Source organism: Podarcis tiliguerta (assembly GCF_965153285.1).
Source record: "Podarcis tiliguerta genome assembly, chromosome: 7".
Classification (NCBI taxonomy): Eukaryota; Metazoa; Chordata; class Lepidosauria; order Squamata; family Lacertidae; genus Podarcis; species Podarcis tiliguerta.
In genome coordinates, this window is record NC_139540.1 from 55,914,971 (window position 1) to 55,940,151 (window position 25,181).

The 25,181-nt window shown below is 40.7% G+C and overlaps 4 protein-coding genes across 12 annotated transcripts in view; 2 read left to right on the forward strand and 2 right to left on the reverse strand.

Moving 5' to 3' along the window:
* The window catches only part of SLC66A2 (solute carrier family 66 member 2), a 58,545-nt gene extending 55,450 nt beyond the window's left edge, over positions 1-3,095 (reverse strand). For all 3 annotated transcript variants that reach the window (XM_083449218.1, XM_083449215.1, XM_083449220.1), the window contains exon 1: positions 2,807-3,095. The gene's annotated coding sequence lies outside the window, so the exon portion shown is untranslated. The remainder of the gene's footprint in view (positions 1-2,806) is intronic.
* On the forward strand, positions 3,094-8,174 carry HSBP1L1 (heat shock factor binding protein 1 like 1; the record flags this gene model as incomplete). The annotated part of the gene is made up of 5 exons (XM_083450311.1): positions 3,094-3,505; positions 6,050-6,106; positions 6,338-6,400; positions 6,982-7,076; positions 8,028-8,174. Coding segments are annotated over 5 exons (633 nt in total), but the record flags the coding sequence as incomplete, so codon positions are not given.
* A 2,258-nt stretch (positions 8,175-10,432) lies between these two features.
* Positions 10,433-16,763, reverse strand: TXNL4A (thioredoxin like 4A). 3 transcript variants are annotated; one of them, XM_083449232.1, is made up of 5 exons: positions 16,451-16,619; positions 15,449-15,621; positions 13,198-13,276; positions 11,163-11,266; positions 10,433-10,794 (listed from the first exon to the last, which is right to left on the reverse strand). In XM_083449232.1, the coding sequence occupies exons 2-5, from the start codon at positions 15,475-15,477 to the stop codon at positions 10,623-10,625; spliced, it is 384 nt and encodes a 127-aa protein (XP_083305358.1). In that variant the 5' UTR covers positions 15,478-15,621; positions 16,451-16,619; the 3' UTR covers positions 10,433-10,622. The 3 variants fall into 3 exon arrangements, with proteins under 3 accessions (XP_083305358.1, XP_083305356.1, XP_083305357.1); XM_083449230.1 differs by lacking the exons at positions 13,198-13,276; positions 16,451-16,619 and adding an exon at positions 16,653-16,763; XM_083449231.1 differs by lacking the exon at positions 13,198-13,276 and having other exon boundaries at positions 16,451-16,509.
* A 29-nt stretch (positions 16,764-16,792) lies between these two features.
* LOC310681436 (putative 2-ketogluconate reductase) lies at positions 16,793-25,148 on the forward strand. 5 transcript variants are annotated; one of them, XM_083449200.1, is made up of 7 exons: positions 16,809-16,948; positions 17,962-18,162; positions 20,262-20,646; positions 21,313-21,484; positions 22,985-23,163; positions 23,819-23,915; positions 24,799-25,148. In XM_083449200.1, the coding sequence occupies exons 2-7, from the start codon at positions 17,995-17,997 to the stop codon at positions 24,953-24,955; spliced, it is 1,158 nt and encodes a 385-aa protein (XP_083305326.1). In that variant the 5' UTR covers positions 16,809-16,948; positions 17,962-17,994; the 3' UTR covers positions 24,956-25,148. The 5 variants fall into 5 exon arrangements, with proteins under 5 accessions (XP_083305327.1, XP_083305326.1, XP_083305325.1 ...); XM_083449199.1 differs by lacking the exon at positions 16,809-16,948 and adding an exon at positions 17,240-17,743; XM_083449201.1 differs by lacking the exon at positions 17,962-18,162 and having other exon boundaries at positions 16,793-16,948.
* The last annotated feature ends 33 nt before the right edge of the window (positions 25,149-25,181 follow it).

The window sequence follows — 25,181 nt, forward strand, 5'->3', positions numbered from 1 at the left end:
ATGGATAATTGACTTCCGTTATTAGTAATAGTATTTATTCCCTTTTTTATATTCAAGGTTGCTTTTAACCAAAGCAGAATTCAGAGTTATAAATGCCAAAACGTCAATAAAACCAGCACTCTAAAACAGGGCTGGGGATTGGGGAACTAGTGGTCCCCCAGGTGTTGTTCTAAGTCCTTCTAGGAAATGTAAAGTTCTGGAGTGCTACTGATATTCCTCAGAGATTACTTCACAGTTACTGTTTTGTGTGCATGTATACTCTATTCTCACATGGTTGCTGAAATGGTCATATCTAAAAAGGAGGTTCCAGCTCCCAAAGAAAATTCAGGCTACAGTACAATCCCAAGAAGAACACGGTTCAATGGGATAACAACCTTTATGTCAATAGTAGTGATATGGCTGTACAGAGGCACCCCTCCAAAAACCTCTGCTAGTGTGAGGGCTCCTGAAGCACTTAGTAAAAGTATGGATGGCTAGGAAGCAACTGGTGGTGGAAGTTCTGCTAATGATAGTCAGTGTAAGACCACAAAACTGGAGTGTTGCAGATAGTGGAGGATGGATCAGCTGAATCCTAAACTGCTCCATTTAAAGATTGGAGGCTTGAGACAGGCTCCTCTGCTACATCAGCCTTGAGCTGGGGCAGCAAAACATAAAATCATTGAATTCTAGAGTTGGAACAGACCATGAGGGTCTCTCATGCAACTCAGTAAATATATATAAGAAATATGTTACTGATATATTGATAGCAAAGTAATACCAGACACCTGAAAATGATCTGGAATGTGCCTTGTATTTTATTTTAAAGTGATCTGTGATATTTTATGCATCTCAGTTATAAGCTAAATTACTGTCAAGGGGTCAGAGAAACCTTTGTTCCATAAATAGCTTTTCTATGTCAGCTTAAGTAACAGCATATACTTCACAGTTGCTAGAGGTCACACATCTCATGTGGCAGTCATCATGCATCTTGTTCTAGCACACACTTGCTCATATCACAGCCTGACTATAATGAATCCCATGCAGTTCTTCTTAATGGCTATGATGGAAGCTAGCTTCAACCAGTCACACAAAACAGTCTACCCCCCTTTATTTTCTTTTATCAAACCGTGCATGAACAAGGAAACAATGTCCTGCTAGAACTGATTATCTGCAGGAGAGGAAGGCAGGAGATGAACCCCCATCGTTCAGCCCAGACACTGAGATCCAGCACCGAGGGCCTTCTGGTGGTTCCCTCATTGTGAGAAGTGAGGTTACAGGGAACCAGGCAGAGGGCCTTCTCAGTAGTGGTACCCGCCCTGTGGAACACCCTCTCATCAGTTATCCTATTTTTAAAAGACACCTGAAGGCAGCCTTGTTTAGGGAAGTTTTTAATATTTAATTTTGTATTGTTTTTAACACTTGATTGGGAGCCGCCCAGAGTGGCTGAGGAAACTCAGCCAGATGGGCGGGGTATAAATAATAAATTCTTAATATTATTATGAAGAAATTAACCTTTGGCAATGCAGCAGCCTTACAAGCAGGCTTCATCCCTCAATTTCTTTTCTTTTCTTTTTTACTAAGATATCCCACCCTCTTCATTATCAAATGGCACACATCCAGCATTTCCCATCAAGCCTAATTTAACCACAAGTATTCCTGCCAGCCTTTCACCTACAATTATTTTTGCAGATTGATACAATCTGTAGAGCTGGAGGAAGCACATGGTGGCCTCTGACACTAGCCAAGGGGCCAAAGGCTTTTGGAAAGCTGCAGTCCCTGCCCCACCAGGAAGAAACTGTGGGCAGAGAAATACCATTCCATCTTCAATCACATTCCCATCTCACCTATCCTTCCATTACTATTGGATGCCATCTTCAGTTCTCACATCTCAATTGCCAATCCAAAACTTTTCCCCTTATCTTTTGTCATGTCTAACCAACATGGACAGGGGATTTTATAACTATACTGCCCAGCATACTCCTGACCAAAATAAAACACAAATCATATTAAGAAGAAAATGGCAGTCTTTGGTTTGCGGCTCAGCAACATATGGGACTCCCTAGATGAGTTGTGGTGTTCTGTGTGGCATTGGACAAGTAATTTTTCCTCCCCACAGTTGCCATTTATGACATGGAGACATTTACAGTTCATAATGAATCTAGAAATGCAGTTGAGATTAAGATGATAAAGTTTAAACAACACATATGCATGTAATCATCAATAATAAGCTTTTTAATAATAATCTTTGTCGTTTTTGTAAATACGGATATATTCAGTTAGGTATCCGTTTATCCAGTTTTTTTGGATGACTCCCAGAAAGCTCAAAGAAAAGCAGTCACAATCTACAGTACTAGTATAACTTGTTCTGCCAGTCTCTCACACATATTTTCTCAGCAAATGCAAGCCATCTGTGTACTCAAGAGTGAGCAGGAACATTTGAGAGTACGTTTCAACCTTAATTATGGTTGCCAGACACTCCTTCTTTAAAGAATTCCTCATTGACAACACGGAGATATGTGGCCTGTGTTTCCTTCCAAATATTATGGTCAGGATCTCAAGAACTGTGAAACCAGTTCTGCCAGTCCAGCAGGGCTTTTGACTTGTTTTCTCTAGCACCATAGTCTCCTTTCCCTGCCAGATGACAGCTAGCTATTGAAACTGAGGGGCGCCATTGAGGCTCCCAGCCTGTGTGTGTTTATGTATGCAAACGGGTGCCAAACGGGGTCTTTGACCAGGGTGAAATAAAGCCTTGTTTCCCCTGGGACATGCGTGGTGCACATCTACCGTGGGACATACACTTAAATAATGATGAAATGACCATACTTACCAGGGTTATGTCTCCTCTCCCTTGTTTTCTTGATGTTATGCACTTTCTTATTAATTAAAAAGTATTTTCTCTTTTTTATAGAAAAGTTCTCTTGTTGTTTTTACTATATTTGATGGGGGGAGGGGGGCTTATGTTCAGAGCCACATGCGAGAGGGAATACTATATACATGAATAGTGATTTTTTTTTTTCTGGGGGGACGCATACCGCTAAACATTGTGTGAATCTAAGTTTGGCCTCATTGAGGGGCAGTATTTCAATATGAGTAGGAAAATGAGAGTACCCCTAAACATTTTTAAAGGAAAAAAAACCACTGCATGAATACATCCCTCAACTTGTACTATTCATTGAAACATCCAAGCTGTGCCTTGAACGTTGGAAGTTGGCAGTTGGCGGGGGAAGTAAGCGCGGCCTTCCATCAACGGCTGCCGCCTGGCGACAAGGCACGCGGGCGGGTCGCTACGGGGGCGGAGGCGGGCAGGCTCAACGGCCACCACTACCCAGTCGCCGCGCAGGCGCGGGGCTGAAGGCGCGCGCCGCCGGCTCCCGCTTCTCCCACTGGCCTGCCAACCAGCGGCCGTTTGAGGAGGGAAGAGCGGGAAGGCGAGGGACGAGGCGGCGGCGCCGCCACCACAGCGAGGGAGGAGGAGGACAGGATGGCGGACAACGACCCTCAGAGCGCCCGGGAGCTCTCTCAGTTCGTGAGTGCTGGACGCTGCCTCGCACTTGGCGGCGCCTCTCGGGGCTGCGTGGGTTTTAGCCCGAAGGCTGCGCCTCCCTCACGAAATGTGTCGCTGCGTGGAGAGAGGGGACGGGTCTCGTCGCTGCTTTGGCAATAAATGGGGCGTGGGAAATGGGGTACTAGCGGGTCAGGGAGAAATCCAGCCGTGGAAGATTTCGCCAACCTGGAGCCGTAGGGAAGGCGGTCCATTAAGAGGGGGGGGGGGAAGGTTCTTGCCTCTCAGAAAAAAGTAGCTGAAGGCAGAGAGGGCAGAAATACGGAAAGGCTTTTAAAAGGGACGACGACACGGTTATTCCTCTAAACTGAAGGTCTCACGTCCTATGTTGCCACTCTGGTAGTTAGTACCACTTTCAGCTTTGCCTTTACTCCAGGAAATGAAACTATATACTTTTAATTCGTATCACAGTCCTAACCAGGAGATAATAAATGTGAAGTATGCAGATAAGTGCAGGAGTCTTCAAACGATACTTTCATTTTAGTAATTAATCCTTGCCCCTGTTTCATTTTTGTACTTCACAGGCGTGTCATATAGGTTGTGCTACACAAAGAAATCTTAGCCAATTACCGTAATAATGGTTTTAGCCAAATCAGTTCCCGTATACAAGCATACAAGACAAAGCGGCTTTAAAATCAGCATACAAGACAAAGCGGCTTTAAAGGAAGAAAGTTTTCCCTCATCTTAGATGATGTACACATGAGCTGCAGAGGGAATGAGGACTTGTATTGCATTTCAAAACTATTAACAGTGCACTTATCTTATCATTGTAGCTTTTTAGTTGATGAGACTGCTATATTGCATTAAGTTAATTAATCAACAAAAGGTTGCTGGACTAATAGCCCCCAACCGATTGTTTCACTGTTCATACACAGAAATTCATATTTGTTATAGGTAACAAAAGCCGCAAGGGAAAGTGTTCCTACTTAAATTCTATATATCTTAATCACAATTGGTAGAGTAAATGTAAGTTTTAAAGTATATACAATACAATGATCCTCTCTCAGCTGGATATGGGCATGTTTTCTATTTTTAGGATGCTGACAGGTACAGAGATACTAACTTTACAATACATGGTTGTTGCACACTCTGCTTACAAGATTCTCATTTCCCAATAGCATGTTACATAATGGATTCATCCTTGAGCTTCATTGTTCTTTTTTAATTACGCATTGATAATTACAGCTTCCATGTCAAATATAAATTCTTGGTGTGCCAAGCACTTATGCAATCATTTCTGCCCCCACCCCTGAGCATATTAGTGTTGGGATACTGCCAGGGAGACAAAGTCCATCATGGCCCCCAAGCCGCCTCCGGACGTCCATCGATCTCCCGTAGACACGCAGTATCATTCAATTAGCGACACGAGCTCCCAGAAATAGCTTGCCACATTCCAGAGCTGATGCACGCTCTAGCAGCAGAATTCACACAGCGAAAGAGCAGGAGAGCATTATTTACAATTTTATTCAGCGTTGGTCAGAACAAAGAAAACATGACTGCCTGCTTCGGTGTCTCAGGCACACAGAGAGAAACAAAAGCAAAGACACAACAGAAACATCCTGTGAACAGGAAATACGCAGGCTGTGACACAAACATCCTGCTCCCTTTTAAGGTGGAACAGAAATATCCTAACAATTAGTAACATTCACACGTAAACAGAAATGTTGCAGAGAAAAAATATGTTGTTGAAACAGATTGGCAGAGCAATCTCATCATGATGGGTGGGCAGATTTAATGGTGGAAGAAGCGCTGTGTCTGAGTCCCACTGGGCTTGTCATTCAGTTTTCTTCGCCCAACAATTCCAGTGTTCTTGTTTTTTGTTTCATTTGGTTTTCAGTTTTGCTCCTATTGAGTCCCATGGGACAAATTCCCTACACCAGCTCCAGGGTTGGAGTAGTTTTCTTCTAATTTGGATGGTCTATCCAGGAAATGGAAACTTTGGATCCAATGCCTCATTCAATCTACCCTCCCCCAGAGAATGAACCATCTTGCATCAGAGCACTGGTGCTGCAGAGCTGAAACCTCTGTGGCCACAACAAAGAGGTCTCCAAGAATGAAATTCTCTCTCCACATTCATAGTGAGGCATCTACAATATCCTTTGCCCTTAAGAAAGTTTCTCAGTGACCATAGGACTGTGCTCTTCCATTCATAATCTTACTTTTCCTCTGGGTCCCTCTATCCTTACTTTATCTAGACATCTACTGTACTGTTGTTTTAAACCACAATTTTCCTTGGTCCCTGAGCCATGGGCATAGCCAGGGTTTATTTTAGGGGGGGCAGACATTGTGTTGGGGGGCAGAACCGAGTTATCTGCGATGCAATTGGTCAGTTAAGTATTTTTATTTATTTACTTGATTTAGGGGGGCAGCTGCTCCCCCTGGCTACACCCATGGGTCCCTCCATTCCTACTTTACTAGATATCTGCACTTGTTTAAAACACCCACTTTTTTCTTTCAGGATTCTTTCCTTCTCACTGTACTCAACCTTTTCCCTCTTCCATTCCTCAGCTGACTCATGTGAGAGAGATAAAGGATGTGGAGCTCTAAATATTCCATTGTATGAAGGTACTTTACGCAAACCTCTGCCAATGTTCAAAATTGCTGTTCTCCTTTGTTTCTTCCATGCATTTTACAATACCTTCCTTTAGTCAGCCTTAATATGTAGCTAGCATTTCCTATCCCAGTGTACAAAATCCAAGCGGACTATTTTTATGCCATTTTATTACAGCAAATTGATTGACTCATTTTCCAACAGCATAAACACATTTTGCTAACAGTATCTTTTTTTCCAGGCAGAAAATCTACTACAACAGTTACAGGAAAACTTTCAAGCACTGACGGACAAATTACTTCTAAGAAATATCCTTTTCAGTTTATTTTCTAAAACTAATCACAAATTATGCTGATTGATCACACTTTTGAAGCCATTTATGTAACCTGCTTAATTTATAATTACCAATTTTCCCCCCCAAAATAACTGCTTATGATTCTAAAAGTTGGATAAAAATACATTCAAATATATTGTAATAAGAATTGCTAAAAAGAAATTGTACTAATTGCCTGAAACAGTAATCAGTGATGGGAATCCAATAAATCTTATGCAAATACATAAGGGAGCCCAGTAGCTCTCATTTATTACTTCAGTCCACCAAGGGCCATTAAAGGGCCATAGAGAAGTTATACCAGTCATTTATATTGACCAATGCTTTTAAAACAAAAATCTTATGCCTACACAGAAGTAAGTTCCATTGAATTCACCGAGCATGCATATAGGATTGCAGCCTGTTTTCTCATTCAAAACCACTCTTGGCTGGCATGTCCTTCAGTTTCATGTCACTTTGAGCATTAGACTATACCTGGTGAAAGGACAATCTGTCTTTCCACTGCTTGATTACTAAAGACAAAGAAAACAACCACAATGCTCTTTAACCTTTTATTACCAGATGAAATGGGCGAGCGCATAGATGATTTAGAGAAGCATGTTACTGGACTAATGGCACAAGCTGGGATAGAAAACACCAGTGAAGAACTAACGGTAAGATTCTGGTTTTGTTAAATAATGTGGTATTGATAGTCATCTTTCTGTGAGTATAATATTTTTGAAACACCAGTTCAGATGAAAACACTCTCAGTGTTCTTTTTGTTTGGGCTGCATTACATTGATTGATTGATTGATTGATTGAAGATTAATAGCCACCCTTCAATGATACAGATTTATTGATAAAAGCCTTTTCAAAACAAAACCTTTTTCTTTCTTAAAAAGACCAGCAAATAGCTCAACAGAGAAGGCTAAATCAATGATGCATTAAAAAATTTTAAAGTCATGAATACATTTTTTACAAACAAAATTTAAAGTACCTGAGCAAACTAATACATTTTATTTAGCTCGTACATGTCAAAAATCCTGAGTGTAGGACTGCGCTTCACAGAGAAGGCTCTTCCATGTCATTACCAAATTAGCATCTCCTAACAATGGAAAGTGAGGGAAATCCCCCTCTGCTAATATTAAAGCATGGACAGGCTAATAGAGGTAGAAGTTAACTCAAGCCAATGAGAGAAGCAATTATTTTAAGAGTGTATTCAACAACTGAGTACTCAAAAGTGCTTGGGTGTGGAAAAGAAGGTATGAATGCATAGTAGTTTAACACTCAACTGAGTGCAGGGAAGACATGCAGTTACAGATAGTCCAGGGAAACTAAAATTAAGTAGATGCAGCATGTTGCAGAAGAATGGTATAGCAGATGCCTGTTTAGCATAGCTAAATATTCTGTCATAAGAATATTCTGACATTATATTGTTTTAGTACAAAAAAATTCACCAGAAAAATGTGTCTACTCATTCAATGGCATTCTTTTCATTATAAATTGGAAGAATATGTAAATGTGGAATGTAATAATGAAAGTCTATTTAGAGGCCAAATTCAGGCCTGATGGTTTCACTTTCCTAATTTTAACTCAAGCCTTGTGCTAATATTAATTTTGTACAGCATTGAAGAGGGAGACATGAAAACGACAAAAAAACCTACGCTTGGAACTGAATAACTGTATGGCTATAGCGGAAGAAAAATCAAGCAGAACATGTAAAGTCACTTGCATTCATTATTTCTCTAATGAAGGTATCATTTGCTTTTAAACACTTTCGCATGAGTCAAAGTCATTATTCATCCTTGAGATCGGTGGACTACTTAAGTTTACCTGTGTGTCTAACATTGGAATCACCCCAACGAACACTGAAACCTAGTTTACTGTAACAGTGAAGACCATGGTGATTCATATTTTTATCAGTATAATATAATAATAATAATAATAATAATAATAATAATAAATAATAATAAATAATTTTATTTATAGCCCGCCCTCCCCAGCTGAAGCCGGGCTCAGGGCGGCTAACAACAATAAAACAGTACAAAAGTACAGCACAAACAACACTCTAAAATCATTCATTATAAAATTAATTAATTCAAGCCACTGGCAACCACTGGGCCAGAGCTCCGTGAAGATTGCCGAGGGAGGGAGTCAGGCTGTGCCCTGGCCAAAGGCCTGGTGGAACAGCTCTGTCTTGCAGGACCTGCGGAAAGATGTCAAGTCCCGCAGGGCCCTGGTCTCTTGTGACAGAGTGTTCCACCAGATCGGAGCCACGGCCGAAAAAGCCCTGGCTCTAGTTGAGGCCAGCCTAACTTCTCTGTGGCCTGGGACTTTCAAGATGTTTTTATTTGAAGACCGTAAGTTTCTCTGTGGGGCATACCAGGAGAGGCGGTCCCGTAGGTACGTTTTAATTCTCAGGATAAATTCAAGATATTAGGTGTCTTATTTATGTAAAAACCGTAACCCAGAAGCACACAAGCCCATGTCAATTTGTAACACCATTAATTATGTGAATTACACAAACAAACCTAGGAACCAGTGGCAGGTTTATAGATACGCACGGAATTAGGGCCCCCTGAGGCTGAGCAGCCACAAAATTATTAATATAATTTTTTAACTGAGAGGATACTTTTGAAACCAATAAGGAAATGTCATTGATGAATTATAGTGTTTTAGTTTTGTTTCTACAAAATGATATTTGTATGTAGAGGCCAAACAAAATATTTCTTTTCGAAGGAAATTCCTATATATTTTCTTTCAGTAAAAACTGTAGTAAGTAAAGGTAAAGGACTCCTGGACAGTGAAGTCCAGTCAAACTTGACTATGGGGTGTGGCGCTCATCTCGCTTCAGGCCAAGGGAGCTGGTGTTTGTCCAGACAGCTTTCTGGGTCATGTGGCCAGCATGACTAATCCACCTCTGGTGTAGCGGAACACTGACGGAAGCCAGAGCGCATGCAAATGTTTAGTTTCCCGTCACAGCGGTACCTATTTATTTCCACTGGTATGCTTTCGAGCTGCTAGTTTGGTAAAGCTGGGACAGAGCAACGGGAGCTCACCCCATCGCACGGATTCAAACTGCCGACTTCATAATAAGCAAGCCGAAGAGGCTCAGTGGTTTAGACCACAGCACCACCCGCGTCCCTTTACCTTTTTAAAAAACATAGCATAATTATGCTAAGAGGGGAGGAAATAAAAGAAGGGAGGAAAGTTGCCCTTTTTCTTCAAAGACATCCTGGGACGTGTATTTCTTTTTGGCCAGCAATGGATACTGTCTGCCTTCCAACTTTCTTGAAAAATCTATACTGGAACTGCTTTAGGCTCTGAAAGTGGAATACATAAAACACTGACTGAATTCCCTTATTACAACGATTACTTAATATTACAGTGATTAGTATCAGTTGGTGCTATGCATGTTTTCTGGTATCCATGGCACTTTAGATTCCCAGATTCTAAAGGTGAGCCTTAAACAATTGCTTGAATCCAAAATTCCTGCTCTGCAAGGCACTTTCTACTTGCTCACACGAGACAGATAATTCATTCCTATCCCTCTTATCTACAGACCTCAACACACCCTGTCCACCACCCCTAGCCATCTGGTGATAGGAGAACAGTATTTGGATCCAAGCCAATCACAAAAAATGTGCCTTGTGGGACTTATACAGTGGTACCTTGGTTCTCGAACTTAATTTGTTCTGGGAGTCTGTTTGACTCCCAAAACGGTTCAGAAACCAAGGCGCGGTTTCCAATTAGCTGCAGGAGCTTACTGCACTCAATCGGAAGCCACGTTGGATGTTAGGCTTCCAAAAAACGTCCACAAACCGGAACACTTATTTCTGGGTTTGCGGTGTTCGGGAGCCAAGCCCTTCAAGTACCAAGGTACCACTGTACTGTATTTTTATATTCTGATGAAATATGGTTTATGTTGTCTAGAGGCATTTGTTATGTTTCAACTGGACATAGCTCAATCCATTCCTATAGAAAATAATTTATAAAAATAATATTCTGAAAAATGTAAGATTCAAAACACTTTATGTGTAAAAGACATACTTTATTTCTAAAATCAAGTAAGTTTTTTTTTGCATAAAAAATAAGGTAACATATTTACATAAATTCAAATATATATTCACAATGGAGACGAAAGCAAGAGGGAACACTTTATACAAAGTTTGAGTTTTACGAAGCTCCAGAAGTAGATTTGTAGTAAAATGATCAAATGATCAATATCTGTATTTGGTTGAGTAGTCCTTGGGTGATACAACAAGACCTCTACCTTTACGTGCTCCTCTATAAACTGTTTCTATGATGTCAATCATCTCTTGTTTGTCCTCCATTGCCCAGTTAATTTTGTTGTTGTTACCAGTGCCTAAATCAATCATTATATGCTTGTTTCTTTAAGAAAGGAAAGAAAAATGGGGAAGGATATTATTAATATATTATAGTTACATAGTATTTCATGTAGCCCCCACGTTCTGCAATATATACTCCTCCCTATCTCCATCTACATTTGGGCAGGATGGAGTGATTTACTTTAATGTGTATTTCCTTTATACTAAAACTAGATTAGATTAATGGGGTTATATCCAGTGCTGTACCAGTGGTATTCAACAGAAATTTGTAGTATCACAGACATCAATAAAGTTACTCTATTCTGCAGCTTATTTAGTTGCACTACATGACACAAATAAACAGATTCAGTCAAAAATTAGAGAAAGCCTGGAAAACACTTATCAGCTGAAAATATACAAGTTATAGTATACCTGAAGAAAAACATGACTGTACAGGGATCGTACAGTTCATACATCTTGTTGAAGTCTGGCACTTCGGTGATATCCACAAGATAAATAACAGCAAAATTTTTCACCTATGGGAGAGGAATGTGTGTTTAGAACATACTATGTTCTAAAACATTAATTGTAAGCAAAATAGCTTCACAATACAGTGTTACCTCGGGTTACAGACGCTTCAGGTTATGTGATTTCGGGTTGCGCACCGTGCTGGACCCGGAAGTACTGGAACGGGTTACTTCTGGGTTTCGGCAGTCATGCATGCGAAGCGCTAAATCGCGCTTTGTGCATGTGCAGAAGCACCAAATCACAACCCTCACGTGCGCAGTAGTGGCACTGCGGGTTGCGAACGTGCCTCCCGCACGGATCATGTTCGCAACCCGAGGTTCCACTGTATTGAAGTTTACAGAGAAACATGCTCACTGGGATTTTCTTCCCAAAGGATACAAGTGTTTCCAACGAAAGACACACATAACAAGAAGTGAAACACAGAATACGGTTTTATATTTTAGATATGTTCAGGTCCGATTCATTTGCACTATACCCAGTAGCGGCCAGAATTCAACGTTTGTTCTTCTGCAAGCTTTAGGAAATCTCAAGTTGTTCAGTATTAATTTTGCACATAATCTTCATTAGTTTACAGCTCCCACCCAATGCAATAGGTCATACTGATACTGTGGCAGTGATGATTGAAACAGCTTAATTTTAAAAAATACACTGTTCTGCAATTGCCAATGAGTTTAACACTTCAGACATATTTTACTAGCATATAAGAGCTTTGGGAAGGAGGAAAAACAGGAAGGTCAGGGTTGCCAGTGTGGTGCCTGTGGGCCACAGTGTACCCACCAGTATCTCCTATAAGACCCGCAAAAAGTCTCAGTAAATATCCCTTCAAAAATTCATAATACAATAAATTTTGCTTTTTCTGCTCAGTTCCTGTTTACCTCTCCTATATTAGACACACACCTGTAAACACCTGGCAGTCATTGGATGCCAGGACTGGATACAAAAAGGTTCAAAAAAGGGTGAGGGGCTGCCAGCTCTGCAGGAAAGGGGTGACATAACTGGGCTCCTGAGCCTCAGGGGGGGCCACAGAAAGAATGTAGTTGGTAAAGGGAGCCGTGGACCCAAAAAGGTTGAAAACCTTTGCAACACACTAATATACACATAAACTTGTAAGAACCTATGCATAAGTATTTTTAATACAGTGGAATATATGTTTCTTAAAGCACTTACAACCCTCCTACAAGACTTAATGAGAATTCTGAAAATTTAAAAATATTTGACCCTTGTGTTATTATTAAAACCCTAAAACATGATGACAAACTCTCAATGCTCAAAGACCAGGAAATAAAAAGTCTCATTATGCCAAGGAGTTCATTTTTGATTTTGAATGCTAGAGACAGAGAGACCCCATTCCGCTTACAAAACAGTAATTTCCAGAATGGTTTTACAATCAGTCCATCTCCCGGGGAACTATGAGAATTGTAGCTTTGTGAGGGAATAGGGGTCTCCTAGCAGCTCTCAGCTCCTTTGACAAACTAGTTCTAAGGGTCCTTTGGGGGAATCTATGACTGTTTAAAATGGCATGACACCGCTTTAAATGTTTAGTGATGATGGGGTCAGATATGCAACTCATAAGAACAGAAGTAGACAAATATTCTTAAAAGCCTTTTTTCTTTAGCGGCACATATTGGCAAACTTTTTGTTTCGCTGGACCTGACAGGAAGTCACTGTTGTCCAAAACACGTATGTTAACTTTTACAACCCCAGAACTGCATGGTTATATTGCAAATTATGCATAGTGTATCAGAGAAGGAGCATAAACAGTGGAAGAACAAGCTGCACTTACTGGAAATTCTATCTAAGAAAGTGACCAGCATGGAAACTGGAAAATTCAGTGCTCACTGTCAACTAAATTTTCTCCCAGTGCAGAATATAACTGTAGCATAACAATAGGTTTGCACGATGGTTCTAGTGTAAATATGCAGTACAACTGATTACTCACTCTTTGTACAGCAGTGATATCCGAACAGGACTTGTAAGCAAGAAGATGAGGAAGGATCACCCTCTTTAATCTGCTATTTCTGCAGAGGGAGATGTTCAAATACAAAGTTACATTGTTCTTTTTCCCCCACGTAAAATTTAAGTGCCAATATGCTTGCCAAGTTACTAGTTTTTCAACTACAGTGGACGCTTGGGTTGCGAACATGATCCGTGCGAGATGCACATTTGCAACCCGCAGCAGCGTGTCTGCGCACGCGTGGGTTCCGATTCAGCACTTCTGTGCTTGCGCAAAGCGTGATTTAGCACTTCTGCACATGCGCGACTGCCGAAACCCGGAAGTAACCCGTTCCAGTACTTCCGGGTTTCAGCGGTCCACAAACTGAAAAAATGCAACCTGAAGTGTCTGTAACCCGAGGTAGGACTATATTACTATCTATAAAAGTATTCCAAAGAATATTCTGTCCTTTTCCTTGACATTTCCTTGACAATGTTTCTCCCACCTATTAATATTTCTAGCTATATTTTCCTTTAAAATGTCAAAATACTAAATAGTCTCAATTTTTATACATGAACTTACTATATTTGCCCTGAAGTTTAAAGTCAATTTGTCTTTTATTGCTCAGAAGCAGTAATACAAGCAATTGGATTGCCTTTAGGGTTGTTTTCATAACAGTTTGAATTCTATGCTGTTATTAATAGCATATGTATGAATTTTATTATTTTTGTTTTCACAAAAACTTTTGCAATGCAATTTTATATAAGGTTAGATTCAAAGGTGCCCTTCATGTGACAAAAAGAGTCCTATTTTATTTCAGCCCCCAAAACTTCTGCAACTACCTTTAGCATATTTGCTGCTTTAAAATATATGCCAAACCTCCCTCATCTACCACCTATCCAAGTACCGGTAAATTCTTTACAATGGTATAGAACACTGTTTTTCAAACTATGTTCCAATAATGCAGAGGTTCCTGGAAGCTTATCGGGGGCTTGAAGGCATTCTTAATATCAGCATCCAAACTGTGGAATGCCCTTCTTTCCCAGATCCAACTGGTGCTGAAACTGATAGATTTTCAGCATCAGTTAAAAACATACCTATTCGCCCAGGTTTTTTTGCTAAACTGGTATACAGTTGTGTAGCCTGCTCTCAGTGACTTATCAATCTGTTGCAAGTGATTAAGAATTTTTAGCATTTTGCTTTATGAAAATGATTTCATTGTGAATGGTGTATTTATTTTGTATATTGTAAACCATTCTGGGATCATTTTTAATGATAAACAGGCTAGATGAATATTAAGATCAGCATTAGGTCTACCCTAAACTATGGCTTGCAAATCCCTATCAATCTTCCTCTCTGATACAAAGCTGTGGGAAAATTAGGGTTCCATTCTAGGTTATAATTTAAATTAACATGATGCAATAATCAGATCTGAGAGGCTTATCCAGGCCTTTACATGAGGTAGTTAAACCCCTAGAACTTTCTTCAATAATGCAGGAGTGCTGCAGCAGATAAGTAAAGAGCAAGCTTCCTCAACCTCAGCCTTCCAAATGTTTTAGGCCTACAACTCCCATGATCCCTAGCTAGCAGGACCAGGGGTCAGGGATGATGGGAATTGTAGTCTCAAAACATCTGAAGGGCTGAGGCTGAGGAAGCCTGGTAAAGTTTTTCAGTAGAAAAGCTGATTTGGAAACAATTACTCTACAGTAAGAAACAGTTAACAAACAAGATTAAAGGACCACAACTGCATAAAACAATCAAACGAATGGCAATCTAACATTGAAGAAATACAAGAACTTTGCCTTGTTCTGCCTCCTTTTGTGATTCCAATTCAATTTCATTCATTGCAACCAGAAAGATTACAAGTTTAGGAAAGTCAGTAACTTTTGTATTCTGGCAAGAACCAATATATTTTTTTATTATAGCATAATATAAACTTTCCTTTGCTCCCCTCCCTTGTGCCGCTCCCACAAAATTGTGCTCCAGGGGGTTGGAAGACCCTCAGGCACGTTTCAGGAGTGCTACAGAGGGCAGAGAGGAAGTCTTGTGATACAAGAGTCTACTCACATGACTCTGGATGTTTGCGACCTTTACTGAAAAAAACATTTTACATAAAAACCATGCATTTCAGTTGTTCCTTCTCAGATAAAAATGTAAACGAAATAATTGGCATGTTTTCTCATAAGCTTATGTTCTTGGTTTAATATATAAATATGGATTAAATGGATATAATACAATATTAATAAAAATGAAATACCTTCTCAGCAATACTATATAAAACTTCATCCATTTTCATACATGTTGGATCCCAGTCATGCCCAAAACGAATGACCACCACACGGTCTTCTTCTGAAAGAATGGCCTGGTCTACTTGCCAGCCATTGTGTAAATGTGGAAGCATATACGACATTTTCAAAATATGTGTAAGACCTGTAGGAGAAAACAGAACAAGACAATAATTTACAGTTCAGGTTCACTGTGCTCAATATTAAAAAAAAAGTTTGATTCAAGACAAAGCAATTTGTTAGATTTTGACTGGTAAACTCACGAAGTGAATTCTTGTGTAAGGCAAGCAAATTGATATATAATAAGTTTACCCTGTTATTCCGGCCAAGGTTAAGCTACCACAGCAGACTGCATAGTAAATTGTGGGACATAATTAGGGATGTGTTGATGGGGGAGGTCAATTATTCTGGTCCATGACAGTTGGTAATAAGTTCAGATTGTTCTCTCCAAAAGGAAGGAACAAAAGAACTTACACGTGACTTTGGGATCTGGCTGGGATCAGCCAAGAGAAAACAAGGGCACGATTAAAGGTTAATGCTAAGTTCTAAATCAGGCATGTCCAACAGATCGAATGCAATCTACTGGTTGATCACGGGGTGTTCCTGGTCAATCCTGATCCTGGTCAATCTTTGGACCCCTAGCGATTTTTAATTTTTTTAAAAAGGGTACATCACTGCCAGTTTGTTTTTTTTAATGCTGTGAGTGGATCACAGTCTCTTGGGAGTTGGACGTGCCTGCTCTAAATGACCTGGAACCAAAAAGATAGACAGGACCATATGATAGACCCCAAATATCAATATCATTTTTAAGAGGCCCTTAAATTGAAGGCTAAACCTTCAGTTACCCTGGGATAAGGGCATTTTCGTGTTTTTTGCCCTGGATCTGTAACACCTTCCCCTGACATCAAGCATGATCTCCTCCTAGGTGCAGTGCCTATCATATGCCCAGGCCTTTTGAAACCATTTTATCTTACATCCTCTTAGTGAAGTCCTCTTCCCTCATATTCCAGCTGCTCTCCTGTCTGTTCAGGTTATACATACAGTGTCTGTGTGTATGTGTGTGTGTGTGTGTGTACACACACAATAACTGCGGCCCTCCTAACGCTGCTGAACTCCTCCGTCTCCCGACCGTTCACCCGCCCGCGGACTCCAGCCCGCCAGATAACAGCCACTCACCGAACGCAAAGGAATAACGGCTGCAACGGCTCCCCACAGTCGCCTCGAAGGACACGTGCGCGCTCGCGACGACCGGCGGCCGCCGAACTTAGAGTCCGGGCGGGGTGGGGGTGGGGGGACGGGCAAGCGCCGCCTAATGCAGTGCTACGCTTAGCCCCGCGAGGGCAAATGAAGCCGTTTGCCCGCTTTTTGTTTCGCCACTTCCGGAGAGGTTCATTTCGCGACGGAAGTGGAACGGCTGCTCTACCATCGACGCCTGAGCGATGGGGACGAGTCCATTGCAAAAGGAAACAGAGGTAAGGGGGAACCGTTCTGGTAAAACGGGTACCTGTTGCGTAGAAGAGAGTGGTTCTGACAGCTATGAAGCCCGCGTAGGCGGCTACCATAGACCTTGGGATGACGTCAACCGTTTGGGAAAGGTTGCTCGCCGAAAGCTTGTCTAGCGGAGTTTTTGGTTTTGATGGTTTCTTCCAACCCGTAAGGAAAAGCGAATCGAGAGCTAGGATTGATTGCTCGGGTCTGGCCGCAGTTCTTGCCATTGCCCCCTCCTGCGGGCAGAGACTTGCAATTAAGAGTCTTGCCAGCTTCAGACCACGTGATCCTTTTGGAAGTATATTTCTCCTAGACAGCTGTGATACATATTGTTTTTTACATAGATATGCATTTATTTTAGCACCATGTAAACTATGAAAACATGGGCTGATAATGCCTTGCCCCTGCCGTATTTTTGCTCTGTAGACAGGGCAAAATAAACATAGCGTATTTTATCCAGGTTTGCTACTGTAATGAATTTTTCCTTGGCTCCTAACGGATAATACATTGAGCATTTATTTTTAATTGAGAAGCTTGTAAATGCTGTTAATAAATATCTGGAAACCAAGTATAAGACTGGGATACATCCTTGTTAGAAATGTGTACGTACTAAGAAACATATGTGCTGTGTGCATAGCTCACGTTCAGGCAGAGCCAAGCCAGCTAAGGGGCCTTAAAAGCAAAGTTAAATAATTGACTGTACTCGGTGCTAAACACAGTGTGTGCTGTAGGAATCAAGAAATACACACATTGCTTAATCCATTCCCCTACTAAAACTGGTAAGTTAGTTACAGCAGAAACTGTTGTTAATCTTGGTGTAATCTTTGTTAAACGTTTTAAACATCATTTATTTTGAGTGATTTATTTTGCTGGCTCCACAAAGGGTTTTTAGAATATAATTGCACTGTTACTTTTTTTTTATTCAGAAATGTCTGCTTTAGTATCAGCTAAATTTTCACAACACTAGCTTAGATTTAAATTGTTGTTTCTTGGACAGGTGTTCCCAAAACACTGTGTTTAATGTAGGATTATGCTCAGAGTTAAAGCCTTCTGCTTGGCACAGTCTGTTCAGCTGGCTGCTGCCTGGGTGAAAGTCTCCAGCACGCATTGGTCTCAGTGGGCAAAGACAAACATTACCTGTGTGCAAAGCTACAGAACTGAGCAAAACAGCACTGGGGGAGCAGCTTACCAGGCCAAGGTTAGAACCAGGAGGAAGCAAATTGCCTTGTAGACATATTCCTGTTGATGATTAAAGTGCTTATTGTGATTGTTTATGCTAATCACATAATATATATAAACCCATGTGGCTTTATTGCATGTTAAGGCTTTGAGTGAGGGAATTACTATTCTTATCTCTAGCTTGCTGAAAAACAGAGAGTTTATTCCTTAGCAGGAATCAGCTGAGGGTACTTGTACTAGGAGGCCATTAGTAGCCCTGGACCAAATTATAGCCACCTATATTTAATTGCATCCTGGGAATGGAATGGGGTTGCTGCTAATCAAAGTGGCCTTTTGGCAAAAGTCATTGCTGACAAAATCTGTGGTGAAATATGGGGACAGAGAGATGTAAACTGTTCCAGTGCTGCAAGACAGCTGTTCCGCCACCTCTCAGGTGGGCTCCATTGCCATTCTAAGAGAATGAGGGAAGTCTTCGTGGTGAGTTGTGGCACCTCTTTTTCTAGAAAAATAGCACTGCCCACAGCCTTCCATTTGAACACATTGCTTCACACACCACAACTGATAATTATATGGAAGGGTCCATAGTGTTACATGATGCCTTTTCACTTAAATGTATTATTCATATTAGACAGAAGTTAGTAAGCATATCATAGAAGGCAGTAACAAATGGGGTCCCTCTTATGTGGGTTGAAGCATACATATAGGGCAGAATTTGGGTGTGATGTGTATGTTTTAGTGGGGTGAGAGTTGTATATTGTGACCCAAGTTGTGCCTTGCCAAGAGGGAGGCTGAAGATGGAAGGGTTCCTTGACTCTTTAAGAAGTTGTTTTAATGTGCTGCTATGTTTTGAGGGCTTTAGGATTTTATTGTTTTATGTTTGATTATACAGTGGTGCCTCGCAAGACCAAAAGAATCCTTTCCGCGAGTCTCTTCGTCTAGCGGTTTTTTTGTCTTGCGAAGCAACCCCATTAGCGGATTAGCGCTATTAGCGGTTTAGCGGCTATTAAAGGCTTAAGGGATTAGCGGATTAGATGCTAAAAGGCTATTAGCAGCTTAGTGCCTTAGAAAAAGGGGGTGGGGAGCGAAAAAAAATCGCAGGAACTCGCAAGACATTTTCGTCTTGCGAAGCAAGCCCATAGGAAATTCGTTTTGCGAAGCACCTCCAAAACGGAAAACCCTTTCGTCTAGCGGGTTTTCCGTCTTGCGAGGCATTCGTCTTGCGGGGCACCACTGTATTACATTTTGTAGTTTTTCATATTCATTGTTTCTTGTATATGCATATTGTAGTTATTATTTTCAAGAGCACAAGGTTACTGCCTTAATATTTAAGCAATATTTAAATACTATATAGGAAACAATAATTTACTAGGTATTTTTCCTAATAAATCATCCAAAGTAGTGTATGCTGTCCTTCTCTTAGGATGAACAAAATTAGTTGATGTTGGTGTTTCTATTAAAAGATAAGCAGCTAAATCTTGTGAAGTTTTTTTGTCTTATAACTGGCTGCAGCTCATTTCTTTGTACGGAAGCTGACACAGTCAGAATCAAAACTGATGAAAGGCTAATTTGATCAGCATGAAGCATTCTCAGACATTTTTAGAGAGGATCCCATTCCGCTCCAGCAACTAAGCATTTCCTCTGCATCTTACATGTTGAATATAGCTTTATCATTACATTGTAGTGTCTTATTGCCACAACTGGGCAAGAAAATATGCATGTAGAAAGTCATCATCTGTTGCAATTAAATCCTGTTGTAAATTAAATCCTCCTGGGTATATTCTTTTTCTTATGTATAAAATCTTTATAAATGTCTAAACACCACAAAACGCCATAGTAGCGTACAACAATATTAAAACAAAGGAAATAGAAACAAATAAAGCAGATCTCTAAAGAGAAATCTGATACTGCCTGTGAGTCAGCTTGCCCTCCTGGGAACGCTTTTAGAAATAGATGTTTTAAGCACCCAACCAAACGTAATTATTGTCAGAGACTATCTAACTGTTAATACAGAATAATGCAGAATTCTGAGACTCCAGTTTACATCCTTGGATATTTTCCAGTGGCTTTATGAAAGCCTAGTTTTCTGTTTAACATTTCTCATCATCCCCTTTTTTCCAGGGTATGGGAGAAAAAGAACTGCCTGGTGTTTTGATCTGTGAAATAGGAGGCGCATTTGGTGTACTGGAGAGCCATGTGGAGTTCCTTAAGAAACACTTCAATCTCATCACCCTGAGAGAGTTTCACAGAAACAAGGACGAACTTCGTGAAAAGATCAAGTCCATTTTTGTATTTGAGTGCAGACCTCTCATTGACCGGGAACTTCTTGAAAGCTTGCCCAGCCTAAAGGTGGTAGCAAACTCAGGGGTAGGAGTGAATCATTTGGACTTGAAACTGATTTCGAGCTTTGGAGTAAAAGTCACCAACACCCCACATGCTGTTTCTGACTCCACAGCAGACATAGGCATGGCCTTAATGCTGGCATCTGCAAGAAGACTAGTGGAAGGTAAAGTCATTTTCTTTTGCAGTTTGTGTAAGTTGCTGCGGACACGTTTCAGATTTTGTGGGACATAACTTGCACTAATATGTTAAGATTTTGAGTTTACCACTCCCAGTATCAATCAGTCCTTAGATCAGCTGATCAATAGTTATATGACAATGCCCATGATATAGTGATAAATAATAATACAGGTATGTGCTCCCTTTTCCAGCTATTCAGGTACCAAGTAGAAATTACCTTTTAAACTGAAAATTATGGAGTACTGTACTCCAAATTTTGGCTTGCTTCTAATTTGTAACTGAAATTGAGTCAGAGCCAATATCCATTTAGCTCCACATTTTAAACCTTGATGGGTTGAAGCTCTTCAGACTCTTGAGCAGATGTTTCTCTAATCCTTCCATACGAGATCCCTTAACTAGATTTAACAGTGATGGATTCTGCTACCTTCTTCCTTAAATTTATTCCCACCTATATTTTTATGTGCTGCTTATTATACAAATTCTAAGTAGAAATACGCCTTACAGGGACTCCCATTTAGAGCTGTCTTCTGATTTTCAATAACTATTGTAAATGGTGCAGGCGCGTTTTCTAATTTCTGAAATAAAGCTGTTGTAAGTACTAACACTCTTGATTCTCATTCGCTGCTGCGTGGCTTCTCCTTTTGTTTTTTAGGTTGCCGTATTGCAACATCTCCAGATACCACACATTTTGCGGTTGACTGGCTGGGAGTAGAAGTTACCCGGGCCACTCTTGGTATCATTGGGATGGGCAGCATTGGGTATAAAGTAGCCAAGAGAGCAAAAGCTTTTGACATGAACATCCTTTATCACAACAGGAACCGTAGGTATATCTTTGATGAAGGTGTTGTACAGTGCAGCCCATGCAAAATTAACATGGGAGTAAGTCTCATGGATCTCAGTGAGCAGACATGTACAGGACCTCAGCCTTAGTTATTTAACTTGCAATGTATTGGTAATCTAGGTTTCTATGTCTGTTGGAAGCAGTTGCTCGAAACTACCAATCTCTGCACCATGTTACAGTGTCAGTCTGTTTGTAGTCATGGAGGCTAAGGGGCTGAGAGAGACATAAACAATTCCTCCATCACTTGAGACTATTTTCATCTCTACCATTAAAGTGAAAAAGTCATTGTATGGTGGGGTTGCCATATTTCAAGAGGTAAAAGTCTGGACACAAAAAGTCGTTTGGCTTCCTTAGGGCAATCACCCAACAGCCCCTCCGCCACTGTTGAGCCTGAGCTGGCCACACCAGAGTCCAGGTTGCCAGAGCCACCCCCACACAAAAGAACCTTCACCAAAATCCAGGACATTTCCTTTAAAATGTAAAATATCACACACACAAACCCCCGGATGGGCATGTAGGACCCCAAAAAGAGGACATGTCTGGGAATTTCTGGACGTATGGCAAACCTACGTGTATGGTGATTCTTCTTGTTAATATTTGAACACTGAAGTGGAAAGCAAGTGATTTTTAAAGACATGGTGATTTTCAGACTTACAATATGGTAAAACGACCACACACCCACACCCACACCTGCCTGTTCAGAATTAATATATAAATCAGGGTTTATTAGATTTTTGTCTTGAATCTGTTTTTGCAGCATGCACAGAGCGACACATACAAAATAAGGGTAATTCTGCTTATCTCCAGTATTGGCAATCAACACCTAAAGCAGGGCACACAAGGAGGTGCACTAGAAGACTAGAAGATATTTTCAAAGGATAGTAATCATTTTTTAAGAAAATCACTGCTAGCCAGAAACACATGCAGGCTCCCATGTTCCTCAAGTTTTAAGATTCTCATGATCAGCCAGCATCCTTTAGCAATGCCCTTTGGCTGCCTTGAAAGGCAAGCGTGTAGCACCATGCAAGGAGCAAAAACTGATGTTCACATGGATGCTGCATTGAATAGGGAGGGATGCAGTGGACTTTAAATGTTGCCTTTTGACCTAAAATTTGGCTACCCATAGGAAAGAATCCACAATGAGCTCCCAGCCCCTGTCAAGTATTTGTTCCTCCCGGGCAGCTCCAGGGACGAGAGTTACTAATAAAGTGGTACCTCAGGTTACATACGCTTCAGGTTACATACGCTTCAAGTTACAGACTCCGCTAACCCAGAAATAGTGCTTCAGGTTAAGAACTTTGCTTCAGGATGAGAACAGAAATCATTCTCCGGTGGCCTGGCAGCAGTGGGAGGCCCAATTAGCTGAAGTGGTGCTTCAGGTTAAGAACAGTTTCAGGTTAAGTACGGACCTTCTGAATGAATTAAGTACTTAACCTGAGGTACCACTGTATAAGTGACAATTGTCACATTTATTTCCTTCCAGGAAAGAGGAAGAAGAACAGGCAGTTGGTGCCACTTATTGCAGAAACATAGAAGACTTGCTCCAAGGGTCTGACTTTGTGATGCTGGTTGTTAATCTGACACCTGAGACACACAAGCTCATTGGGAAAAGAGAGCTGCAGCTGATGAAACCCACGGCTACTCTCATCAACATCTGCAGAGGTAGGGGACGTGTGACTACCTCAATGTAAACTTCAGCTATATACATTTTTCAAACACCTATTTTTGACTATATTCCATCCTTTTCTCTGTATTCTTTTGTGTGAAAGGTGATACATTTCATCAGCACTAACAAAGGGTGAGGCCAACAACCAGTTTTCAGTGTCAAGAATCAATATGGATTATTTTGAAACCAGTAGTATTGGTGGGAGGGGGGCAATCAGGAGTATGGTACACAAGAAAAAGAAGGGGGAAATTCAGTGGTAAAGAAACATACATTGGGCACATTGGATTTGGCACAGCTGTGGGTTTCATTACACCCTAATCCAGATGTAGAAGGAAGGAAGGAAGGATGGAAGAGCAATATCACATGAAGTGGCTTTATTGGTGAACTTTAACAGGTTTGCTGCAAAGGAAATGGATTAAGGACTGGATTCATAAGCCTTTTTACTATTTTGGGTCAATCAAAACGTGTTTGGGGAGATAATGTGGAGAGTCCCTTAGCTCCTTAAAATGTGTTCTTTGGCTGCAATCCTAAGCACACTTACCTAGGCATTAACTCCACTGGACACAATGTTGTGCTTTTCAAGTGAACAATGCAAGAAACCAGCTTTCAGTCTTTATCATGAACTACTTTATGACTTTCTGTCCATATCAGGTGCAGTAGTTGATCAAGATGCTTTGGTAGAAGCGCTCAAAAATGGAGTTATTAAGGCTGCAGCTTTAGATGTGACTCACCCTGAACCATTGCCAAGGTAAAATATTACCAAAAAAACACACCTTTGCTGTTGTTGTTTTAGTCCTGACATGGAATAATTATTATTCATTGGTCCAAAACTTCAACATTAAGGCATAGATGATCATGATTTGCCTCTGTTGCCGCCTCCTTAATGCTTGATGTGTTCAGAAACCTGTGTGCATGGATAGTCATAAATACGCCTTCTTCTGAATTCATTTTGCCATTTCTTCTGACTGACCAGAGTCTCAGAGTATTTGGATTTAAACAAACTGAAGTAACACAAGAAATCATGATGGCAGAGGTATTAAATATAACCCATTACAAGCTCTGTAGTACAACAACACAATAGCATTTGTGTTCAGGGCTGAGATAGCAATCTGTCCCTTGTCCCGAGGTCCCAATGCTTTGCCTTTGCCATCTAACGCTTTGAAACAAAACAACCTTCAGATTGTATAATAGGCGGCAAAATTTGTTTTGCTGCTTTAATTCATTTTCACTCAAACCTGTACCGTGCATTTGAAATGCAAAAATAGAGCAGAATTGTAAGGGGGAGTTCTTGTTCTAAGCCTAGAACATAGACCGCATTGTTCTAAGCTTTCTATCTAACAGTACTGCCATACAAACAAGTTTATAGGTGATGAGAACTTTGATTCAGAGCACCAGTCACTCAAAAGCAGATCTTCATAGGGCTAACTCCTAAAATGATTTAGTAGATCATATCACACTTAATGATTGTGACCTACACAGTGTATAGAAGACATCTCAGTGGAAGCTAACTTACCACTAACCCCCCCCCCCCCAATTTGGAGTCTTTTTCAGTGCAGTCATATAGCAATATAGTTACTTTGATCTGCCTGTGCCAGATGACTTCTGATTTTTCTCTTATGGCTTCCTTGCAGGGATCACCCATTATTGCAACTGAAGAATGTTATTATAACTCCTCACATTGGAACTGCAACTGTGCAAGCCCTGCTTATGATGACAGAAGAAGCAGTGGAAAATATACAGGCTGTTCTCAATGACCTCCCCATTCCTAGTGAAGTGATCACCCAATAGTTTGATGGAGACCATTAATAATCAATGGCTGGTCAGCAAAAGGACATTAACCGCTAAGTAACAATGGAGAATAAAAATAAAAACTCATCCCATGTAGTTTTCATTTATGGCTTCCCATACTGTAACTCTTTTCTCTAATTATATTCTTAAGTAAAAGAACTAATAAATGTTGCTCCAAGGCTTTCGAGCACAACAGCTGGCTTTCTGATTCTTCCAGCCCTTTATT

Coding starts and splice junctions, on each gene's coding strand:
- TXNL4A (XM_083449230.1), bottom strand. CDS start 15,601: ATGTCGTATATGCTTCCACATTTACACAATGGCTGGCAAGTAGACCAG. Junction 11,267..15,448: donor TATATAGTATTGCTGAGAAG/GTATTTCATTTT, acceptor CCTCTCCCATAG/GTGAAAAATTTTGCTGTTAT. Junction 10,795..11,162: donor ACAGTCATGTTTTTCTTCAG/GTATACTATAAC, acceptor CCTTTCTTAAAG/AAACAAGCATATAATGATTG.
- LOC310681436 (XM_083449200.1), top strand. CDS start 17,995: ATGCTCAGAGTTAAAGCCTTCTGCTTGGCACAGTCTGTTCAGCTGGCT. Junction 21,485..22,984: donor TATCACAACAGGAACCGTAG/GTATATCTTTGA, acceptor ATTTCCTTCCAG/GAAAGAGGAAGAAGAACAGG. Junction 23,916..24,798: donor CACCCTGAACCATTGCCAAG/GTAAAATATTAC, acceptor GCTTCCTTGCAG/GGATCACCCATTATTGCAAC.